This window comes from Gadus morhua, chromosome 22 (assembly GCF_902167405.1).
Source record: "Gadus morhua chromosome 22, gadMor3.0, whole genome shotgun sequence".
In the NCBI taxonomy this organism is placed as follows: Eukaryota; Metazoa; Chordata; class Actinopteri; order Gadiformes; family Gadidae; genus Gadus; species Gadus morhua.
In genome coordinates, this window is record NC_044069.1 from 6,415,278 (window position 1) to 6,434,124 (window position 18,847).

The 18,847-nt window shown below is 45.8% G+C and overlaps 2 protein-coding genes across 2 annotated transcripts; both read right to left on the reverse strand.

Moving 5' to 3' along the window:
- Positions 1-17: 17 nt before the first annotated feature.
- Positions 18-2,683, reverse strand: LOC115535670 (trypsin-2-like). Its single transcript, XM_030347073.1, has 6 exons — positions 2,496-2,683; positions 2,012-2,162; positions 1,442-1,701; positions 921-1,057; positions 483-584; positions 18-171 (listed from the first exon to the last, which is right to left on the reverse strand). The coding sequence occupies exons 1-6, from the start codon at positions 2,533-2,535 to the stop codon at positions 124-126; spliced, it is 738 nt and encodes a 245-aa protein (XP_030202933.1). The 5' UTR covers positions 2,536-2,683; the 3' UTR covers positions 18-123.
- A 495-nt stretch (positions 2,684-3,178) lies between these two features.
- lipea (lipase, hormone-sensitive a) lies at positions 3,179-12,803 on the reverse strand. Its single transcript, XM_030347070.1, has 11 exons — positions 12,580-12,803; positions 11,307-11,555; positions 10,652-10,936; positions 10,080-10,170; positions 9,524-9,669; positions 8,999-9,184; positions 8,490-8,645; positions 7,592-7,736; positions 6,879-7,106; positions 5,408-5,805; positions 3,179-4,580 (listed from the first exon to the last, which is right to left on the reverse strand). Exons 2-11 carry the CDS (start codon positions 11,544-11,546, stop codon positions 4,332-4,334), a joined length of 2,124 nt encoding a protein of 707 aa, XP_030202930.1. The 5' UTR covers positions 11,547-11,555; positions 12,580-12,803; the 3' UTR covers positions 3,179-4,331.
- Between the last annotated feature and the right edge of the window lie 6,044 nt (positions 12,804-18,847).

An 18,847-nucleotide genomic window follows, 5' to 3' on the forward strand; every position in this document is an offset into this window, starting at 1 on the left:
AAAAAAAAGATAGTTCATTAAATGTGGTTGCTTTACTCTTTTATTTTTTGAGTTTTTGAGTTACACAAATAGAAAAATAAAATAGTGATGGCACATATTTGTCCCCTCTGTAACTGCTGGGTCTCAGTGAAGGTTCATAGTTTGCTCGATCCAGTCAGTAAACTCGCAGACCTGTGGAGGAAAAACCATACAGTCAAAGAAAGACAGAGAGCAATTAAACATTACAGAATGTGGATGCATTTGAAGCATTCCTAATAGTAGGAAACCAATCATACCATTTCAATCTTATATGAAGATCTGCTATATATTTCATACTCAACAACAGAGACTATTTGGTCTGTATCTGTGAAATATATATTTCGATGACCATCTTCCAGTACCATTTTCAATAGGCTTATGTCTAATCATTATGTCTGTAGTGGGTTTCAAAATAAAAGCCTTTGTATTTAGGATTACGGTTTTGGGATGAGAAAGGCACAGACCTTGGCGTAGACACCGGGGCGGCTCTCCTCAGCACAGCCCCACCCCCAGGACACCACTCCCTGGAGCTCCCCGTTACACACCAGAGGGCCACCAGAGTCTCCCTGGAGGAGGACAAATTTAAAACACAGTCAGGAGGGAGCCAAGTTAAAATCTTCAAAATAAAGGTCCTCCATTCACATCATTTGCTTCACAAAATATTAAAAAAGAAACTAAAAAGAAATAAAAAATATACTATAGCAAATTAATGCAGTACCAAATAAAAACAGAAGAACAAAAGAAAACACTACTGAGATAAAACTGATTTAACAACTGCCTTTTATCCAACAACGGACAGGAGACGCTGGAGCCTTCATCCAACTGCCACCCACAGCGTGTGTTATATTAAATCCTAAAAAGGTAATATATTCACAAAATCATATCATTACAGCATACTGTACCTGACAGGAGTCCTTCCCTCCCGCCAGGAAGCCGGCGCAGAACATGGCGGAGGTGATCCTGTTGGGGTAGGACTTCTCACAGTCCTGCTGGGGCAGGATGGGCAGATCCAGGCAGTGTAGGCACTTCAGACAGCCGACTGTAAGAATAAGACCCCTGACCCATGTAATCTGAGATCATATAGGCTAATATTCCCTTTACAGAGGTTTGAGTGCAGCGTGATTTACATGATACGAAAAAAGATAGATAAAATATTAATACAAATACCTAGAATATTATTCAATATTTAATGATAGTTGTATAAGTATATGACAATAAATACATAAAACATAAAATATAATATATAAATTAATAAATACCCTAATATGACATTCAATTAGGCCTATTGGTGTCATTCAATTAGCTAAATAGACCAAAGAACAACCGTATGCATTTTGCAATATTTATTTTTCATCATTGTATTATTAGTCTGTTGTGGAGCTGTAACAGATATGTATGTAGGCTATCTGTATGGGAGACTCACAGGGACTCTGGGTGGCTCCCCACCCGGAGACGAGGCACTGCGTGCCCGCAGGAGCACAGGTCTTGGGCAGGGCCGTTGGGCTCACGTACTGGTTGATCTGCGCCGGCGCGGCTAGCTTGATTAGCATGATGTCGTTGTTCATGTTGTATCGGTCCCAGTCCGGGTGGATAACAACCTCGGCCGAGGCGATGAACTGCTCAGGGCCATCCTTGTACCCGATGTGGTGCTCGCCCAACCTCGCCTCAATCTCTCTCCCTTCTCTTTATAATGAGAAAGCGTAGGGGGAGAATCTGGGTTGAGTTTGTATTGCCGTTTGGATAACGGCACATGTCTCTTACACAAATCTATATGTTTTTGTATTAAAACTATAGATTTGTGTAAAGACAAGTGGAAATATATATATTAATATTAAAATAAAAAATAATAAACAAGAAAATACAATACGGCTGGAATTGTACATGTCTAGTTTCATTCAAAGTTTCAGGGCCCCCACCAAGCTAGTGGTTAGGATCTAGCTGGAGCCAAGATTAGCACTGGAGTCTGAGAGAAGTCTCTGCAGTGAACACTGACTTGTAGCAGTGGGCCGCGCTGACCACCCACAGGTTGTTGATCAGCGTCCCGCCACAGAAGTGCCAGCCGTTGTTGAGCGAGACCTGCCAGGGCACAGAGTGGTCTTTGCACTCGTACCCTCCGACAATACGGTCGTCAAAACCCAGGCAAACTGTGGGAATGCGGGACGCATTGAGACAGAATCAGATTAGACAGAGGCACGAGGAATGGTGAGAAATAGGCCTGTCCAGCCTGCCGTAAATTCGTATTAGTTAATTGGCTTTTTTCCCTTCAATTGGTTAAAAATATTCTTAGTTTCGAATCCAACGAAATTAAGCGATGCCACGTTTATGAATTAATTAAATAAAATAAGTTAAAAGTCGATATTTACTCTACAGTAAGAAAAAACCCACTCCTTTCAGAAGAGTATTGCTACCATTCATCTACTGCACTAGCATTGAACAGTAATTTTAACAACATAGGGGCAGGAACAGGATCTACTCACCACCAGTGAGTGCCAGCAGAAGCACTCCAGAGATCATCATCGTGGCTGAAGAAGACTAGAAGCCTCTATTACAAACTGAGGAGAAACACAGGCCAACTTCTCCCCTTTAGGTTGAAAATCTATGTCCACGTCACCATATCTCCCCTCGAAGGTAAAACCAATCACAAAGATTCTTTGGAGGGATGTGAAACAAGAAGGTGTTCAAAAAACCCTGTAGTAATATCTGGGAACTGGGAGCCTGATGTGCAGGTGTGAATAGTCTAAACAACATGTGTGAAATGTCAAGGTTTGAGTGGCTATGTTTGTTTTATTGTAGGCTAAAAGATATTCTTAAATTAATCTGGTGAACGTTTAAAGATTCTGCATCCTTAAATGTATTGTAAATGCAACAAGTCAATCGGATGACTTAATTCTCAGATTTTCACAAAATGATCAAGGTAGCGTTATATTTCTACACTTCTGTCACTGCGTTCTGTAGGCAAACTAACATGTTGAACTGCTGCCAACTCACCTTATCTTATTTCCAGTATATTCGATAGGCAAAGCCGAGTTTAATCAGGGACAAAGGGTACAAGAAAAATGACCTATTTAGTGGACTCCGCTCCTCGCTTCTCGTTCCATCCTCTCAAACGACAGACGTCGAGGTGCAAACGAGCAAAGACAAAACCAAACACATCACAGTGCGTTGTTCAAGTCCAGATTTAATACTTTAGTTTTTTAACAACATTTCAGCACTTAATGTAAACTGTTATAAAACAAAACAAGCAGAAACACAAACCACCGCACCGCTCAAAACAACGGGTCAAGGCCACAAACTTGTGGCTTATTGCGAATACTTGTAGAAAGAAAATAAATACAGGACAGACGTAAAGCCACCCAAGTGCATGAAATTATTAATACAGTACATTGTAGACATTTCTTGGTCAGCCATGCTAGTAATGGTACTGCTGGTAAGGAACTAGGTTCACTAGGATGGTTTAAGGTAAGGTAAACATTGCAAGATTTAAATAAAAGAGCGGGAAACAAGGGGAGGGGTAGGTGTAAGGCAACTGTGAGTGACAGCGGGAAATGAAAGGCCAGGGGTTAACTTCCCTTTCAGTTGGCTCGTTGTGCGGAGAGGAGCCATGTTGCTATCGGGAGAGGAGGGTGAGGTCGCCGATCGCCAGCTCGCCATTGGACGAGCGTATAATCTCATCGGATATACAACAACACCATTACACTATCCCTAGTCCTATCCCATCCCAATCCTTTGCTATGGATACACACCCTCAAATAGGTGTGTGTGTGTGTGTTGACTCTAAAGTCTGGACTGCTGATAATACAAACACACACAACCAGACACGCGCTCTTAATTAAGGCGACACAGCGCCGTTAACCAATCACAGGTCAGTGCGAATAAATAATATAAAACGCTGGTGGATCGATTCGATCTCCCAACGACTTCCGCTAGCTCATAGCAGTGGTACAAAACGTTCCCTCTAATCTCGACTCTGCATGTGAAGGCACGACAGCCCAGTACCAGATAATATAAGTTAGGCATTTCCCCTAAAGCACGCTCTGTACTGGGCTACTTGTTCAATTAATCTTTTTTCCATTAAATCTGATTTTGATATTTGACTCTTGTCTAAGGTGGTTTCACATGTAGAGGTCTATTTTCTTTCCTCTATTCTATTTATGTTCTTTGTTCTTTACTTCCGTGCCATGGAATGTTGCCAGTTCGAATACGGGGGTGTTGCCTAACCCTACTGACCAGCGGTTCGCTTCCGGAAGACACCGTTGTTCCCTGTTTAGTACTTTGTTCAGGTACAGTTTTGCGCTACTTCAGTGTCATTTCCTTCAAACCGCTGGACTTGCTGCGGTCGGACGCTGACGAAGATTGGAGGGCGGGTCCCTTTTCAGGAAGACCTCTCTGATTCGCGCGACACAAAGGTCAGAGGCCACTTCCGTCTCTTTGGTGAGCTGTGATAGGCTGAGGAAGCCGTGGGGCAGGTCCTCGGCGATGGTCAGGGTCACCGGTTGGCCCATGTCTCGCAGCTTCCTGGCGAACATCACAGAGTCGTCCAGCAGAGCGTCCAGCGCGGAGGCCTACGGGAGGAGGAAACATATGGGGAGGTCACCTTCAGAGGCGCTCAGAGACCGCCACACAGAACAAGCTGGAACCATAGGAAACGTTTCATTTGGATTTGAAAACGTAAATTATGGACAGATCGATCAGCCTCGTAGCAGAGGACTGTACCAACTGGTGGGCTGACCTGTCCGTCAAAGATCTGGGTGGACACGCCCACGTTTCACGTCGGGTAATGGCTCATCAGACTATCAGTTGATCCGAATAACCAACTTAAACCAAGTAATGATTTTCATTTTCTCTTTTTATTGAATGTTTTTGTTGTGCGCTGTGTGAGTGCATGCTTGTATGTCAAAAGAGGATATGCAATTTGAAATCTTGACCTCAGGAAGAACAGCACTCGTCTTTGTACAAGAGAGCTGATTGTGGATCAAGAAACACTTCAACTTCAACATCATGCCCGGTGGTAAAATAGTGGTTTGGGCACTAGGGCTGAACGATTTGGGGAAATAATCAAAGTGCGATTATATGAACCAATATTGCGATTGCGATTTAGCATGCCATTTTTTCATTTTTGGCCATCAAAGGTCTGGGTGGACACGCCCACGTGTCATGTCGGGTAATGGCTCATCAATAGGGGTGAACGATTTGAGAAAATAATCAAACTGCGCTTATTTCAACCAATATCGCAATTCCTAAAAAGAATATATCGCAGCCATCGCGATCTGCAAATGACGTTGTACTACATCGCGGTGTTGGTTTGAATTTGATCAGTCGTCCGGCCCTACTCATCAACATCACGCCTGGTGGTAACATAGTGTTTGTAAAAAAGGAGAAGGAGACTCACCACAATATGGACGGGCGGCAGGCCCTTCAGCAGCTCGTTGGGCGCCAGCAGCGGCGACACAAAGGGGTTCTTGATGACGGGACACGACGACTGCAGCACGAACGCCAAGCACTCGGACCGCATCGGCTGGAAGCCGTCGGGGTAGTCCCCGCCCTCCCCGCCGCCGCCGCCGCCGTCTGACCTGAGGATGCGCTCGCTGGCGCTCCTGCCGGGGGGCGTGGACAGCGCCAAAGTGGGCGGCGGCCTGCTGGGGCTGCGGGAGCGGGCGGGGTCCAGGAAGGACTGCAGCCAGTTGGAGGCGCCCCAGCCGAGGTCGCTGAGCAGCGTGGCGGTGTCGCGGCCCAGGGCACCCAGCGTGCCGCTGCCAACCACCGGCTGAAGGCCCTTACAGGTCACGCCTGGGGGGGGGGGGGGGGGGGGGGGGTGGATTAAGACCGGAGCAGGGTTAAGACTGGGTCATCTTCATTAGGGTCATAGTGGGGGGATGGAATTCATGCCACGAGCTAATACCAAGAGTTTGTTCATTGAACCTTTAAAGTACTCATTAGTGGACTTATTAATGGTGCGTTTTATTAAACATCCTTGGCTGGAGGTCAATCCTTGATGTGTGGAATTGCAGTCAATCAGCACAGGTTACAAACAGAGCAATGTGCAGAACACTAGGATTTGTACACGATTGTCTTGAGTCACATCTCATCTGAGACACATGTTATTACACAGTGCATACACACACTTTAAATAAGGGACACGGTTCGACTCAAGGCAGGCGATCGATTGCCTTGAGACCGATAGGCCTTCCGCAACCTACAACCACCCAAACCCTTCAAATCAGTGCAGAAATTTGAAGAAAAACATATGTTTAGACACAGCTGCTCCATTGAAGGTTACACCAAGATTGGTTTACAATGTAGATTGTTAATGCTGGCTAATATGACTCAACGATGAGGCACATTAGGCATATAATGGATTTCTTAATCGAAAACTTATAAAAACTGTTTGCATATTTACCTCACACCTCGCAAATCGTTGATCTATGGAACAGTCTCACTTCACAACTTGTGAAAAGAGCATCATGCAAAACTGTGCCCAAAGAGTTTTGCATGGGAACAGTGTTCACAAGTATAAAGACGATATAAACCTTAAGGAACGGAGTGCTGTTCAACCTGTTCAGCCACTGTTTGCTAGACAGTTGCTGGTATGGGTATTGACTTGTAGAGTTTGTATTCGTGTCTCTCAAATACAAAAGAGTTTCACAACCAGAGGAGCACACAATCAACGCGACTTCTAAGCGAAAGGTCAACACATCAACTACAACATCAACAGATATGTTGCTGTAGAGACCATCATGGTTTCGCCACAACTTGCTAAACAGGTGGTCGCCATCATGCTAATCTACCTTTGTATGCTACAACAACAACAACAACAACAACAACAACAGGAGCTAACGTCGTCCGCGGCCTCGTCCACAGACCTGCGTAGGCGTTGAGGCACTTGGCCAGCACCCCCAGGGGCAGCAGGGGGTCTATGAGCGTCAGGAGGCGGGAGGGCGAGGCGTCGATGGTGAGCAAGGTGGCGGGGTAGGCGGCCATGATGCCGTCGGGGACCCTTATCCCCATGGAAACGGCCTTCATGGACACAGTGATGCAGAGGTTGCCGCCGGCGCTGTCCCCCGCCAGACACACCCGCTCTGCCGTGGAGCCTTTGGGCAAGCACACACACACACGCACATGTATTTCTAATTAAACTTCAGTGATGTATAGACATTGTTTTTCACTACAACACCGCCACTGGGAAGGCATCAGTGAGCTGAGCCGAGTCGTTGGGTTCATGTTGCCTCCTAAATTAAATTAATTTGGGCAATTATAATTAACCATTATTGTGTCGGCCCATAAATATGGCCATCGTTAATATAGAGCCTTCAAAGTAAAAGTAGCAAAAAAACTCATGCAAATCTGCCATTAACTGACACACACACACACACACACACACACACACACACACACACACACACACACACACACACACACACACACACACACACACACACACACACACACACACACACACACCTAGGTGTGGGTGTGTGTGTTAGGGTTAGGGTTTAGCTTTTCTCAATTATTATTATTATTTTATTTTTATTGTTTCCTGTCCGAGGATGTCTGAGTTGTTGTTGCGTGCGTGTACCTAGGAGGTGGGCGTTCTTGAGGGCCCAGCAGTAGGCGTAGAAGCACTCCTCCAGGGCCCGAGGGAAGGGAGCTTCAGGGGACAGGGAGTAGTCCACCGAGAGGATGGGCACCTTGAGGGCCTTGGACCAGCTCCTCAGGTAATACTGCCCGGGGGGGGGGGGGGGGGGGGGGGGGGGAGACGTTAGGGGGCCACTTTACATCACATTAACATAACGCCGGCTTTATCCAAAGCGTGGTACTAAAAAAGTACATTGAAGGAAGGATGTCCATAGAACCAGGTGCCAAGCACTAACAACAGCTAGGCTAACTTGTTCCCTGTACTCCCTGGGTCGGCTTAGCTCAGGAGGTAGAGCAGCTGTCTCGTAACCGAAAGGTTGCTAGTTCGATTCCCGGCTCCTCCTAGCTGAGTGTTGATGTGTCCCTGAGCAAGACACTTAACCCTAACTGCTCCTGACGAGCTGGCTGTCGCCTTGCATGGTTGACTCTGCCGTCGGTGGGTCAATGAGTGTATTAACCGATGTAACTCGCTTTGGATAAAAGTGTCTGCTAAATGCCGTTGTAATTGGTACTATTTTTAGGCAAGGACGTACAACATACAATTAGTGCCTAAAAGGGGTATGGGGGGTCAAGGCAGGAGTACCAGACTAGATACCTGCACTGTGTTTACGTCATGCGTCTGCATTGGCTCGTTGTGTTTGAATACGTTTTGTCTCAATGTAAAGAGAGATGCGGAACCTCAATGAGTCTTCTAAATGACGTGTGAATACATCGACGATGTCAACAGACGGGTTGCTATGGAGACCATCATGGTCCAGCCCCTGCCGGCTCAACAGCTGCTGGTCGTCACGCTGATCTACATTCATGCGTACATCGTGGCCCGAGTGTGTGTCGTTCACCTCGTGGGACTTTGAGGTCTGGGCCACGAAGCCGCCGCCGTGGAAGTGGATCATGAGCCAGGGGGACCGCGCCTTCTTCTGGGACCAGGAGGAGACCATGTTCAGCGCCAGGGGGTTCGCCTCCATGTCAGAGTAGGCCAGCAGCTCCTCAGTGTCCTGCACAGAGAGAGAGAGAGAGGGTGGGGGGGGGGGGAATCAACATTTTAGAGAAGCACCTGTTTTTGGTGCCTTTCAAACTTTAGACCCAATAGTAACATCACAAGTGGGCGTGTCTACCTAGATGTGTGCTGGATAGATCAGTCTACCAGCCTACCCAGTGGACTGTAGCAAGGTGGTCCTACCCACTTGTGATGTCAGAAGAGGCAGATTTTCTAAATGGCTTGTAACGGCTAATCACAGCCCCACCTGGTGGTATGATATGGGACCTTTAATTGAAACTCGGACCTCTGACTGTAGAGCACAGAGACTAGAGAAGCCTTTGGAAGGGGGGGGGGGGGGGGGCAACTTACGTGTCCTTCGCGGAACTCGTGGGAGATGAGGCGTGCGTAGACAGGCCCCGGCCCGGTGTGCGCGACCGGGGGGGAGACAGGGGTGGAGAGCCGGGGGTCAGAGGTCAACGGGAGACGCAGCTGGACGGGGGGCAGGGTGAGGGCCAGGTTAACGTTCACAGGGTTAGAGGTTATCCTGGTGAAACCCTGCAGAAGAAGGGGGAGGGGGAGGGGGAGGGGGAGGGGGAGGGGGAGACGGCAGAGCAGAAATGAAAATGATAGAAAATATATTATTACAAGTTTTCTTATCAATATATATATATCAAAACACATCAGATTCTGTACAGAATAAGAGCTTAATTTGTTGGTTTGGACTGCACTCCCCTCATATTTCTTCCTCATGAATGATAACTCCTCGTTGTATTACAGCATCTACAAAAATCAATTTCTCCTGGAGGGGGGGGGGGGGGGGGGGGGGGGGGAGTGATTGGGCAAGCCCATCATGCGAGACGATGGTGTGATCTGATTGGCTGAGCGCGGGCCTACCGTGACGAGGCCGGACTCTGTGAGGTTCCAGAAGGACTTCCAGAACTGCAGGTCCAGGTTCTGAGTGATGCGTTCGAACTCCGCCCCCCTCTGCTCGGGGTCCAGGACGTACTTCCCCGAGGTCAGCAGGGACAGGGCCGCTATGCCTGCAACATACAAAAACATGTAAACAACAACAATTATAATAATAATAACAAATTAATAATAACAATAAAAATATGCTACAATGGCAATAATACAAAATGATAAAACAACAACAATAATACAATTGATTATACAACAATAATAGTCATAATAAATCGATAACTACAAATAACGCATACATTTACATTTAGGGCATTTAGCGGACGCTTTTAGTCAAAACGTCTGACAACACGTACATTTGTCAGAAGACTACACATTTAAAGGGCTAAATAAAACAAAAGGATTAAGTCACAGAGGTCCACAAAACTTGACAAGAGCCAAGTTCCCACTGAGCCCAAAAGAAGGTTCTAGAGAGGCTGGTTTCCATGGCTGCAGAAGCACGTTAAAACACAGGGAACATCTCTGCACTTGCCTAAGCTCGACTGCTGCTTGCCGTACGTCTCTCCGTACGACACCATGCTGATGACCACCGACTGGAGGAACGGCCGCAGCGTGGCCGAGAACTAGCGGGACAGCGACAGAGAGAAACGTTAAAGCATGCTAAGGATGTATGCAAACATGATACTGGAGCCACGTTTTGCATAGAAACGCTCACCAAACGGGATAGGCATACGATATTCTGAATAAATTATCTTGATTTGTAAGAGGATTGTGGGTAATTTAAAATGTTTCTAACCTCCTCATCTGTGTCTCTCATAATGTCTTTCTGTGTCTCTCTGTGTCTCTCTGTGTGTCTCTCTGTGTCTCTCTCTCTCTCTCTCTCTCTCAGTCTCTCTCTCTCTCTCTACTACGAGTTAACACTTACAAAATAACCTTTCAATGAAAAACCCACTCCTCCCGTCCTACACGTCAAGCTACAAGCCATTCCCTGGAGGTGGATCCCATCGGGGTACGCCTCGTGCCACACATCCCACGCCCACAGCACGGGCCCCACGTTCCCTCCACCCCAGCTCCCCCGTCGTCGTCGCCGTCGTCGTCGCTGACCTGGAAGCCCAGGCAGCGGCCGTAGAAGCAGGCCTTGTGCATGGAGGCGTACTCCCGGACAAAGCGCCGGCTCAGCTCCCCGTCCTGCAGGGAGATGAGCTGCCCGTGGCCGTTGTCGTGCAGCAGCCTCTGGGCCAGGTACATGAGGGCCCGCAGCTGGCAGAGGGCGCCGCAGTAGGCCTCCAGCTCACAGGCGTTGTGCTCCGCGCGGAAGAAGGCGCCGTGGCAGCTGGTCGCCACGTAGCGGGTCTTGTCGATGATGTGCAGCAGGCAGGACTGCAGCACCTGGGAGAGGAGGGGGGAGGGGGGAGGGAGAGGGAGAGGGAGAGGGAGAGAGAGAGACAGAATTATTCGAGTCTGTCATATATTATACAGCACACATAGATAGACGACACACAGCCACATAGACAGAAGCCTGCGCTGAAACAACAGAATGACGATGATGTCAGTGATGAGGATATTGGGGACGAGGATGATGATGGTGACAGTAGTGATGATGATGATGATGATGATGATGATGATGATGATGATGGTGACAGTGGTGAAGATGATGATGATGATGATGGTGACAGTGGTGAAGAGGATGACGGTGACAGTGGTGCTGACAGTGATGCTGATGGCGGTGGTTGCGACGACGGCGGCGCGACGACGGTACCTTGACTAGCGTGCGGTAGCCGTTGGCGGGCGTCTCCGGCTCAAAGTCGTAGTGGTGGAAGACGGCGGCGAAGCCGGTGACCACGGGGAGCAGTGCGCGGCCGTGCTCCTGGACCTGGACGATGGTGTTGACCAGACGCTGGGCGGCGGCGGCGTACGGCAGGTCCGGAGGGGCGCACAGCGCGTCCAGGCTCTCATCGCACACCTCCTCCAAGGCAACGAACACAGCCTTGTAGTCCATGCCAGGGGTCTGGGGGAGGGGGGTGACAGGAAGAGACATAACATGATTATAAATAACGTCATTGCTGACCTTTAACAAGCGAGCTCAAAGGTTGACAACAACAGACATGTGATGTGGCAATATGAGTTCATTGAAAAAAACGGGGCCTCTCTCTCTCTCTCTACCCCCCCCCCCCCCCCCCCCCCTCTCTCTCCCTCAACTTTCTCTCTCTCTCTGGGTGTAAACAAAGCCAACAGGTTAGTTATAATAACTGCCTTGGCCACACCTCATTCCCCTCTGGGTTGAACTCCTGTTATCTGCTTGCTCAAGGGGTTGAAGTCCTTGCGGGCATCACGAAATAGTCTTCCTTTTTCCAACTGGGTCATTTTGTCTGAATGAAGCTCAGTGTTTTGGCTAGGCTAATCACATGTTGTTCATATACATGATGTCACTCGGTCAAACCCGGAGATAACTGTGAAATTCCTATTGGCTTTTAGAAAGTGGTGACTCAACCGCTAAATATGATCAACTTTTCCTCTTTTATTTTTTATTTTAAGTAGAGCTAGACAGCAACTATTGGAGGCAAAGACGTCCACAGCAGCGTGGTTCCTCCAGAATGTCAACAAGGGAAGTTTACCTTCCCTAAGAATGCCTTAAAACAGGAGGGGGCTTAATTAAAGACAGATTCACTTTGTTTGTTTTCAATTAGTAGATTTCTCCAAATCTGTCTGTGAAATGACGAAACCTCGCTTAGCGTTTGTTCGCCAATGTGGTTCTCACTTTGATTGTGTTTTTGACCGATCCTAAAGATAATTGACCTAGATTACGCAACACTCCCAACAGGCCCCCTGTGTGACGTGATCGGGTGATGTCTCAATTGCGACAGAAAAGATTAAAAACACGTAACAGGATGACCAACAGGCTAACGTGCTACAACACTATAACACCGTACACAACCACATTCCGATATACACGACCATCCTATCCACGCCACTCAAAACGGCAGGGATCACCACAGCTAGAATACAAGTTGGGAAACCAGTCGATCACTCACCAGCCGCTGGTTCTCTCTGTGGGTGTCGACTGGGCGATCAACACACACACACGCAGTTCCTGGTGTGTTCGGGCGATCGCCGATAACTTATGGCTACGATTTCCTGTGTATGTTGTCACTGTCGCTCACGGCGAGACTCATCTCAACACACACACACACACACACACGCAGCAGCTCCCTCTCCGGCGGCGCTGCCTTCGGTTTCGTTATGCTGGATGGTTGGCAGGACGGAGAGAGGAGTGGGTCATGTGAGCGCCCCGCCACCCTATTGGCTGGCTGGAGTCGGACGAAACGTTCAACAGGTAGCCGATAAGACACATGTAAATCATGCACTATTTGTTGAGGGGTTTATTGTGGTCCTGGAGTCCACGTTTGCCATATTATTTAAAGTAAATTCAAAGTGTATCCGTGTTCAGGACGTTTTATACCCTGGATACATGTGTCTGATTTGATATGGGTCTAATACAGTTATGTAGAGTTACAGTTAGTTAAGTTACAGTTAGCTCTGAGGATTTGTGGACAAGCTTTTATTACATGGCGGGCTGTATTTAACGACATTTAGCGATAGGGAAATTGGGCGTTTTCATATTGCTGTTGGTAGTGACTCACATGCCTGGGTCTTAATGTTGGACAAAACACTTTACTTCTGAGCAAATTATAAGCATTTATTTCTTTATCTTAATCTTACAACAATACAAACATATTTAAACTACACGAACCCCTAACCCTGACTGATCTACATTAGCCCAATTTAAATAATAGATTTTTACCAAACCGATCATATTAAACAAATGCTCACTGATGTAATAGGCTACTCCACTGTTCCTCCCATTACATATATATCACATTATGTCAAGAAGAGGAGAGGCAATCTGCTTTTCCACCAATAGGGGACGCCGGCCACCTAATGACGCATTCATAGGTCCATGAGTACCACCGACGATAACAGATCCAATGATTGTTTGTGGACCTTCAAATTATTTTTCTCAAGAATTACCCATCCTTCCCACGTAATAGGCCTACTACTTTAACATACCTAAACACATTGGAAGTATACTATAAGTATAACTGCTTAATAAACACTCCAAACACATTTTCAGAGGACTCAAACTGAAGTGTATTTTTTAGTTAATGACACAAACGCCAATTACACAACTTTACCGATAGAGGGATGAATTGTTTTGATTCTGAATGGATTCATACACATTCTATGGGACACTAGAATAGATTACGCAAAACAATTTGTTATATCGTTCTATTCTTTATTTCATTCTATTCTTTATTTCATTCTTTCTTTATTTTGTCTTCTGTTTTCATTTTTAAATGTTTCACTCGATCATTATTTTCCCCTGCTCATAAGTGAATTTGAATTTCCCCGGTGTTTGATGAATAATGTTTATCATATTTTTTAGCATGTTTTTGTATATGCACACAAAAATGCTATACATTTTTATTTTTGATATACACGCTTTTTTGTAATGACTTATAGTATACACATTGGAAGTATACTATAAGTATAACTGCTTAATAAACACTCCAAACACATTTTCAGAGGACTCAAACTGAAGTGTATTTTTTAGTTAATGACACAAACGCCAATTACACAACTTTACCGATAGAGGGATGAATTGTTTTGATTCTGAATGGATTCATACACATTCTATGGGACACTAGAATAGATTACGCAAAACAATTTGTTATATCGTTCTATTCTTTATTTCATTCTATTCTTTATTTCATTCTTTCTTTATTTTGTCTTCTGTTTTCATTTTTAAATGTTTCACTCGATCATTATTTTCCCCTGCTCATAAGTGAATTTGAATTTCCCCGGTGTTTGATGAATAATGTTTATCATATTTTTTAGCATGTTTTTGTATATGCACACAAAAATGCTATACATTTTTATTTTTGATATACACGCTTTTGTAATGACACTATGGTGAGTGTCAAATAAACCTATAATTTTACACGAGTCGTATCGAAAATAAAATGTATCAAGCATTGTAAATGATTTACTCCTATTAGTATTGCCGTACATCAGGAGTGCAGGTACACAATGTCATGATGGATAGACTGCAATAAACGCACAACTTAATCTCCAGTTGAACACGATGGAGGAATTGCATTCAGGTACGTAGCCTACTTTATGTTCTTGTATACAGCTATACCTTTTGTATGTTGCCCTATGTAGGTTATAGCCAGCGATTAACGGCGAAGTCTGGCCTCATTCTGAGGCCGCTGCGGCTGTGTGGTCGTGGCCCGTGGCCAACAGAGCCGGTAACGCCCCGCCCACTTCCACGGTTTCGCCCCGCCCACTCTCACCTGACCTCGATTCGTGCTTAATGGACTGCTCTACACTATTATATATCATGCTCCACGTGTGAGAGCCCTCTTCCCTGTGTCTCAGAGACACACAACCATGGTTGAACGCGGTGATAAAACTTCATGTGTGTTTATTGGTAATAAATGGCCTTAAAGGGAATTAGTCCCTATACTCTTGCATTCTTATCGATAAACCACGGTAATGCTCGATCTACTGTGATCCATTCCGAGTCAGTTTAGTTAGACAAAAGGGAATTATGTGGGTTTTCTTTGTTGAATGATTAATAAACAAGTAGGCAGGATTTGGTTAATGTGTGACAGTGTGTCATTTCTATTAGAGGTATATGAGAATGATTGTTTTTTAAGCGTGTCATGTATTCAAGATCAAATCAATTCCCGGATGGATTACGGAATACATCGGATGTCACGTACTGACATGTCACGGATGGGAAATTAAACAGGAAATACCCCCGGTCAATTTAATCCGAAATTAAATGACAAGGGATTTAGGCTGGATTGGTGTGGTGTACAATTGCCTGCAATCTGCAATCTTTCCGCTAGTTGCCGCTAAATCCTAAACGCTGCACCGTTGATGATGAAAATAAAACACGAAAGATTTACTGAAATTAACGACAAAACATATGCTGGGATGTAGTGGCGCACGGAGAAGTAGGTCTAGTCTTGATTTATTTTCCTCTATTTTGTTTTATGAAATGTTTCTGTTTTATAAAGAGTTACACGGAAGACTACTATATATTTAGTTTACCTAAAGATGGGTGGGTTGTATTTATGCAGTATTGAATCTGCATAAAATCTTTGAATCGATTTACAGAGTTGACCTCATCAACTACCTGTGACCCCGCTAGTTCAAGTGTATGGATGGTCTTAACCGAGCCAGACCAAAACCCCTCGGGAATCTCAAGGCCACCTGGTTGCTACTGCTGACTTTTCTCTATAGCGTGACACTGGCTCCATCAGATACAAATGTTACCCAGTATTCATGAAGCCATTCTTCTGTCAAGCCAGCGTTAGTTAAATGAGTGAGTGAACCCCTCTACCATCCCATCTGCACTCGGATTTTCAAGGCAGCTCAACCAGGTCTCGAGAACATTAATTCAGGGTTTTCTCCTTGAATTGATACTCCAACTGAAACTGTAATCACAGCTCATGGATTTAAAGAGGAGGCCCGGTCCATTAATCTGCTTATGAGTCTATCATGCTTTCTGCTCTGCATCTCACAGGCAAATGTTTGGATATTTGTGTTACACTGTAAGGTTTATTAAGCACTGAGCCCATCTTTATACTCAGTTCCTGCAGCTCAAAGAGGCTCTCATGGTCAGAAAAGTGTCTAGACTTTTTGGCCAAAGGTAGGCGGGTTGAAACTCAGTTTTGGTTTTCTTTGTGTAAATCATTCCGCCATAGAATTCTCAAGAACTGCTTCTTTCGGTTTTTCGGCCATCTTCACAGCTTGACCCTGTGCCTTGGAAAAAGCGTGTTTTCTCACCTTATTTATCCAGGCTGATTTTTTTGCCTTAGTAATTTCCTGGCCAGACACAATTTCATAGTTCATCCATTTTCTCTCTCTCTCTCTCTCTCTCTCTCTCTCTCTCTCTCTCTCTCTCTCTCTCTCTCTCTCTCTCACTCACTCACTCACTCACTCACTCACTCACTCACTCACTCACTCACTCACTCACTCACTCACTCACTCACTCACTCACTCACTCTCTCGCTCTCTCGCTCTTGAACATTGCTTAGTTTACAGTTCATTGACACAAGAATTTGAAGCAGACTCACCAACTAAGTGAACAGTAGCATAAAGGTAGCCGCCAAAATAATGGAAGCGTTGAAGTCATTGAGTGAAATAATACATCTTCTATCGAACAGAGGATCTCTTGTGGTGTGGGATGCCAGGCCATACAAACGGTGATCGTAGCATACCTGTATGTCTCTTGATGTGCCTGTTGGAGGACATTACTGAATGAGGTGCATCAGAGGGGATTTTAGAAGGGTGTTCAAACAATGCAACGGAAAGTTAAGTAGTTATACACGGTGTACCTGTGAATGCACTCTACCACTGCACTGTACCTGAATACACCCTGTTGTGGAAAGTGAATGATCCATCTGTCTCGGTACAAAAAAAACAACACATTTGCGTATTTAACAACACTTTAACTTTTATGCACTGCAATTCTTACTGTTCTATTTAGCGTTCAGCTGTGTTCAACTGATGACCTTGAACCCTAGGACAGGTCAGGTTCCTTTCTATCCAACGGTTAAACAAGGCGGACGCACGTTTACCCCCGAGTGTGTCTCTGTCAATAGTTAGACATGCTACTGATTGGTAGAGCCGGCATTCCCACCCAGACCTCTCTTTAGTCACTCTCTAGGTCGACCTCGGACGAGTCCTCCAGCGGCTTCTCCTCGATCCTCCATGCAGCCGGCTGTAGTCCGCCGGTGTGCGTCCGGCTCCTCCGTCTCTGCACGTCCTCGTCAATGTTGAGGAATCACGGGGCAAAAGGGGCTGCTTCGACTGTCAACATGCGTGCGTGTCCTTCATCTCACCGTTGCGCATTCTGGCCGGGTCGCTGCTCATTAGATGTTCCTTCCTCTAGCTCCAAACATCAACAGACTCTTGTGGCAAATGAACACAATTGCCCCCAATGACATCCCCTGAGCGGCTACATTCACCAGCGGGTTGGAGATGTGAGTGTTTGTTGTCAGGAGCTCAGTAGAGCCTTTGTTTTCTCTTGTTTTGTTTGGTGGTAAATATATGCGGTTCTCTGTGGCCACCGTGTGTTTTATGAGAAGAGCTTTTACACGGATACAGCAGATACAGTGAGGTCAGATCGGATGTTAGGTCATCACGAGGATAAATATAAACAGACGGGTGATATTAACTAAATAGCAAGACGTCACGAATATGATGAAGTATAAAGCACAGCCAAAACCTGACATTGTTCATCAGAAAAAAAAACAGCTTGAATGGCGCTTGGCCATTAGGAATTTGATTGATTTGTGGAGTTATCATCAGAGGAATCTTTCCCACGAATCGTCAACTGCCCAAAACATAAACCCTTCTGTATGTTCAGCAGAGAGGAATGAGGAAGAAAGAACAAAAGACCTCAGGGTAGATCAATCATAATGGACGCCTTTCTTCTTATTTGGGTGTCATGGCGGAAGGGGGAGCCCAGGTCCTTGCTGACTGCGTGTGACTCGACAGAAATTGTTGTTAGTCCCAGAAGTGACTGTGATGGACGGGTTAGACACAACTCTTGTTTCTTGAGAAACCATTTGACGACGCCCAATGACAAATTACCTGTTATAAAGATAGGATCCCCCGATCCAATCGCATCGCTTCCCCCTGGTTTGCACTCACACCCAAGAACGCACACACATACAAACACCATACCCACACACAGACACAACAATGCACGCACGCACTCACAAACGCAAACACATTCCAAAACTCACACAAACGTGAAGCTCAAGCCCGAACGACAGTAATTAAAAGTCGATGTCTCAATCGAGGTTAACAGATGAAGTAACCAGTATCCATGGTCACGTCAATCCGCTGCTTATGCACTTGCCGCCTGCATCATGAGCGGCGAGGAAATAGGTTGAACCAGGAACTTGATAATTTCAGTCTGCCACTGTTTTTACTTTAAATCTTAATTACATGCACCTGTTTCTTGAGAAACCATATGATGACGCCCAATGACCAATGACCTGTTATAAAGATAGGTGATGCATTCTGACAGACAGAGAGACAGGCCGGCATGTTGACAGACAGACAGCTGAGTAGGCAGACCAGACAAGTAGGCAAACCAACTAGCAGAAAGACAGACCAACGGACAGACAGGTTCAAAGAGACAGACAGACAGACAGACAGACAGACAGACAGACAGACAGACAGACAGACAGACAGATTAAAAACCTATAGACAGAG

Coding starts and splice junctions, on each gene's coding strand:
- LOC115535670 (XM_030347073.1), bottom strand. CDS start 2,535: ATGATGATCTCTGGAGTGCTTCTGCTGGCACTCACTGGTG. Junction 585..920: donor GAGGGAAGGACTCCTGTCAG/GTACAGTATGCT, acceptor GTCCTCCTCCAG/GGAGACTCTGGTGGCCCTCT. Junction 172..482: donor GCCCCGGTGTCTACGCCAAG/GTCTGTGCCTTT, acceptor TTTCCTCCACAG/GTCTGCGAGTTTACTGACTG.
- lipea (XM_030347070.1), bottom strand. CDS start 11,546: ATGGACTACAAGGCTGTGTTCGTTGCCTTGGAGGAGGTGTGCGATGAG. Junction 10,937..11,306: donor GCTACCGCACGCTAGTCAAG/GTACCGTCGTCG, acceptor CTCCTCTCCCAG/GTGCTGCAGTCCTGCCTGCT. Junction 9,670..10,079: donor CAAGCAGCAGTCGAGCTTAG/GCAAGTGCAGAG, acceptor TGTATGTTGCAG/GCATAGCGGCCCTGTCCCTG.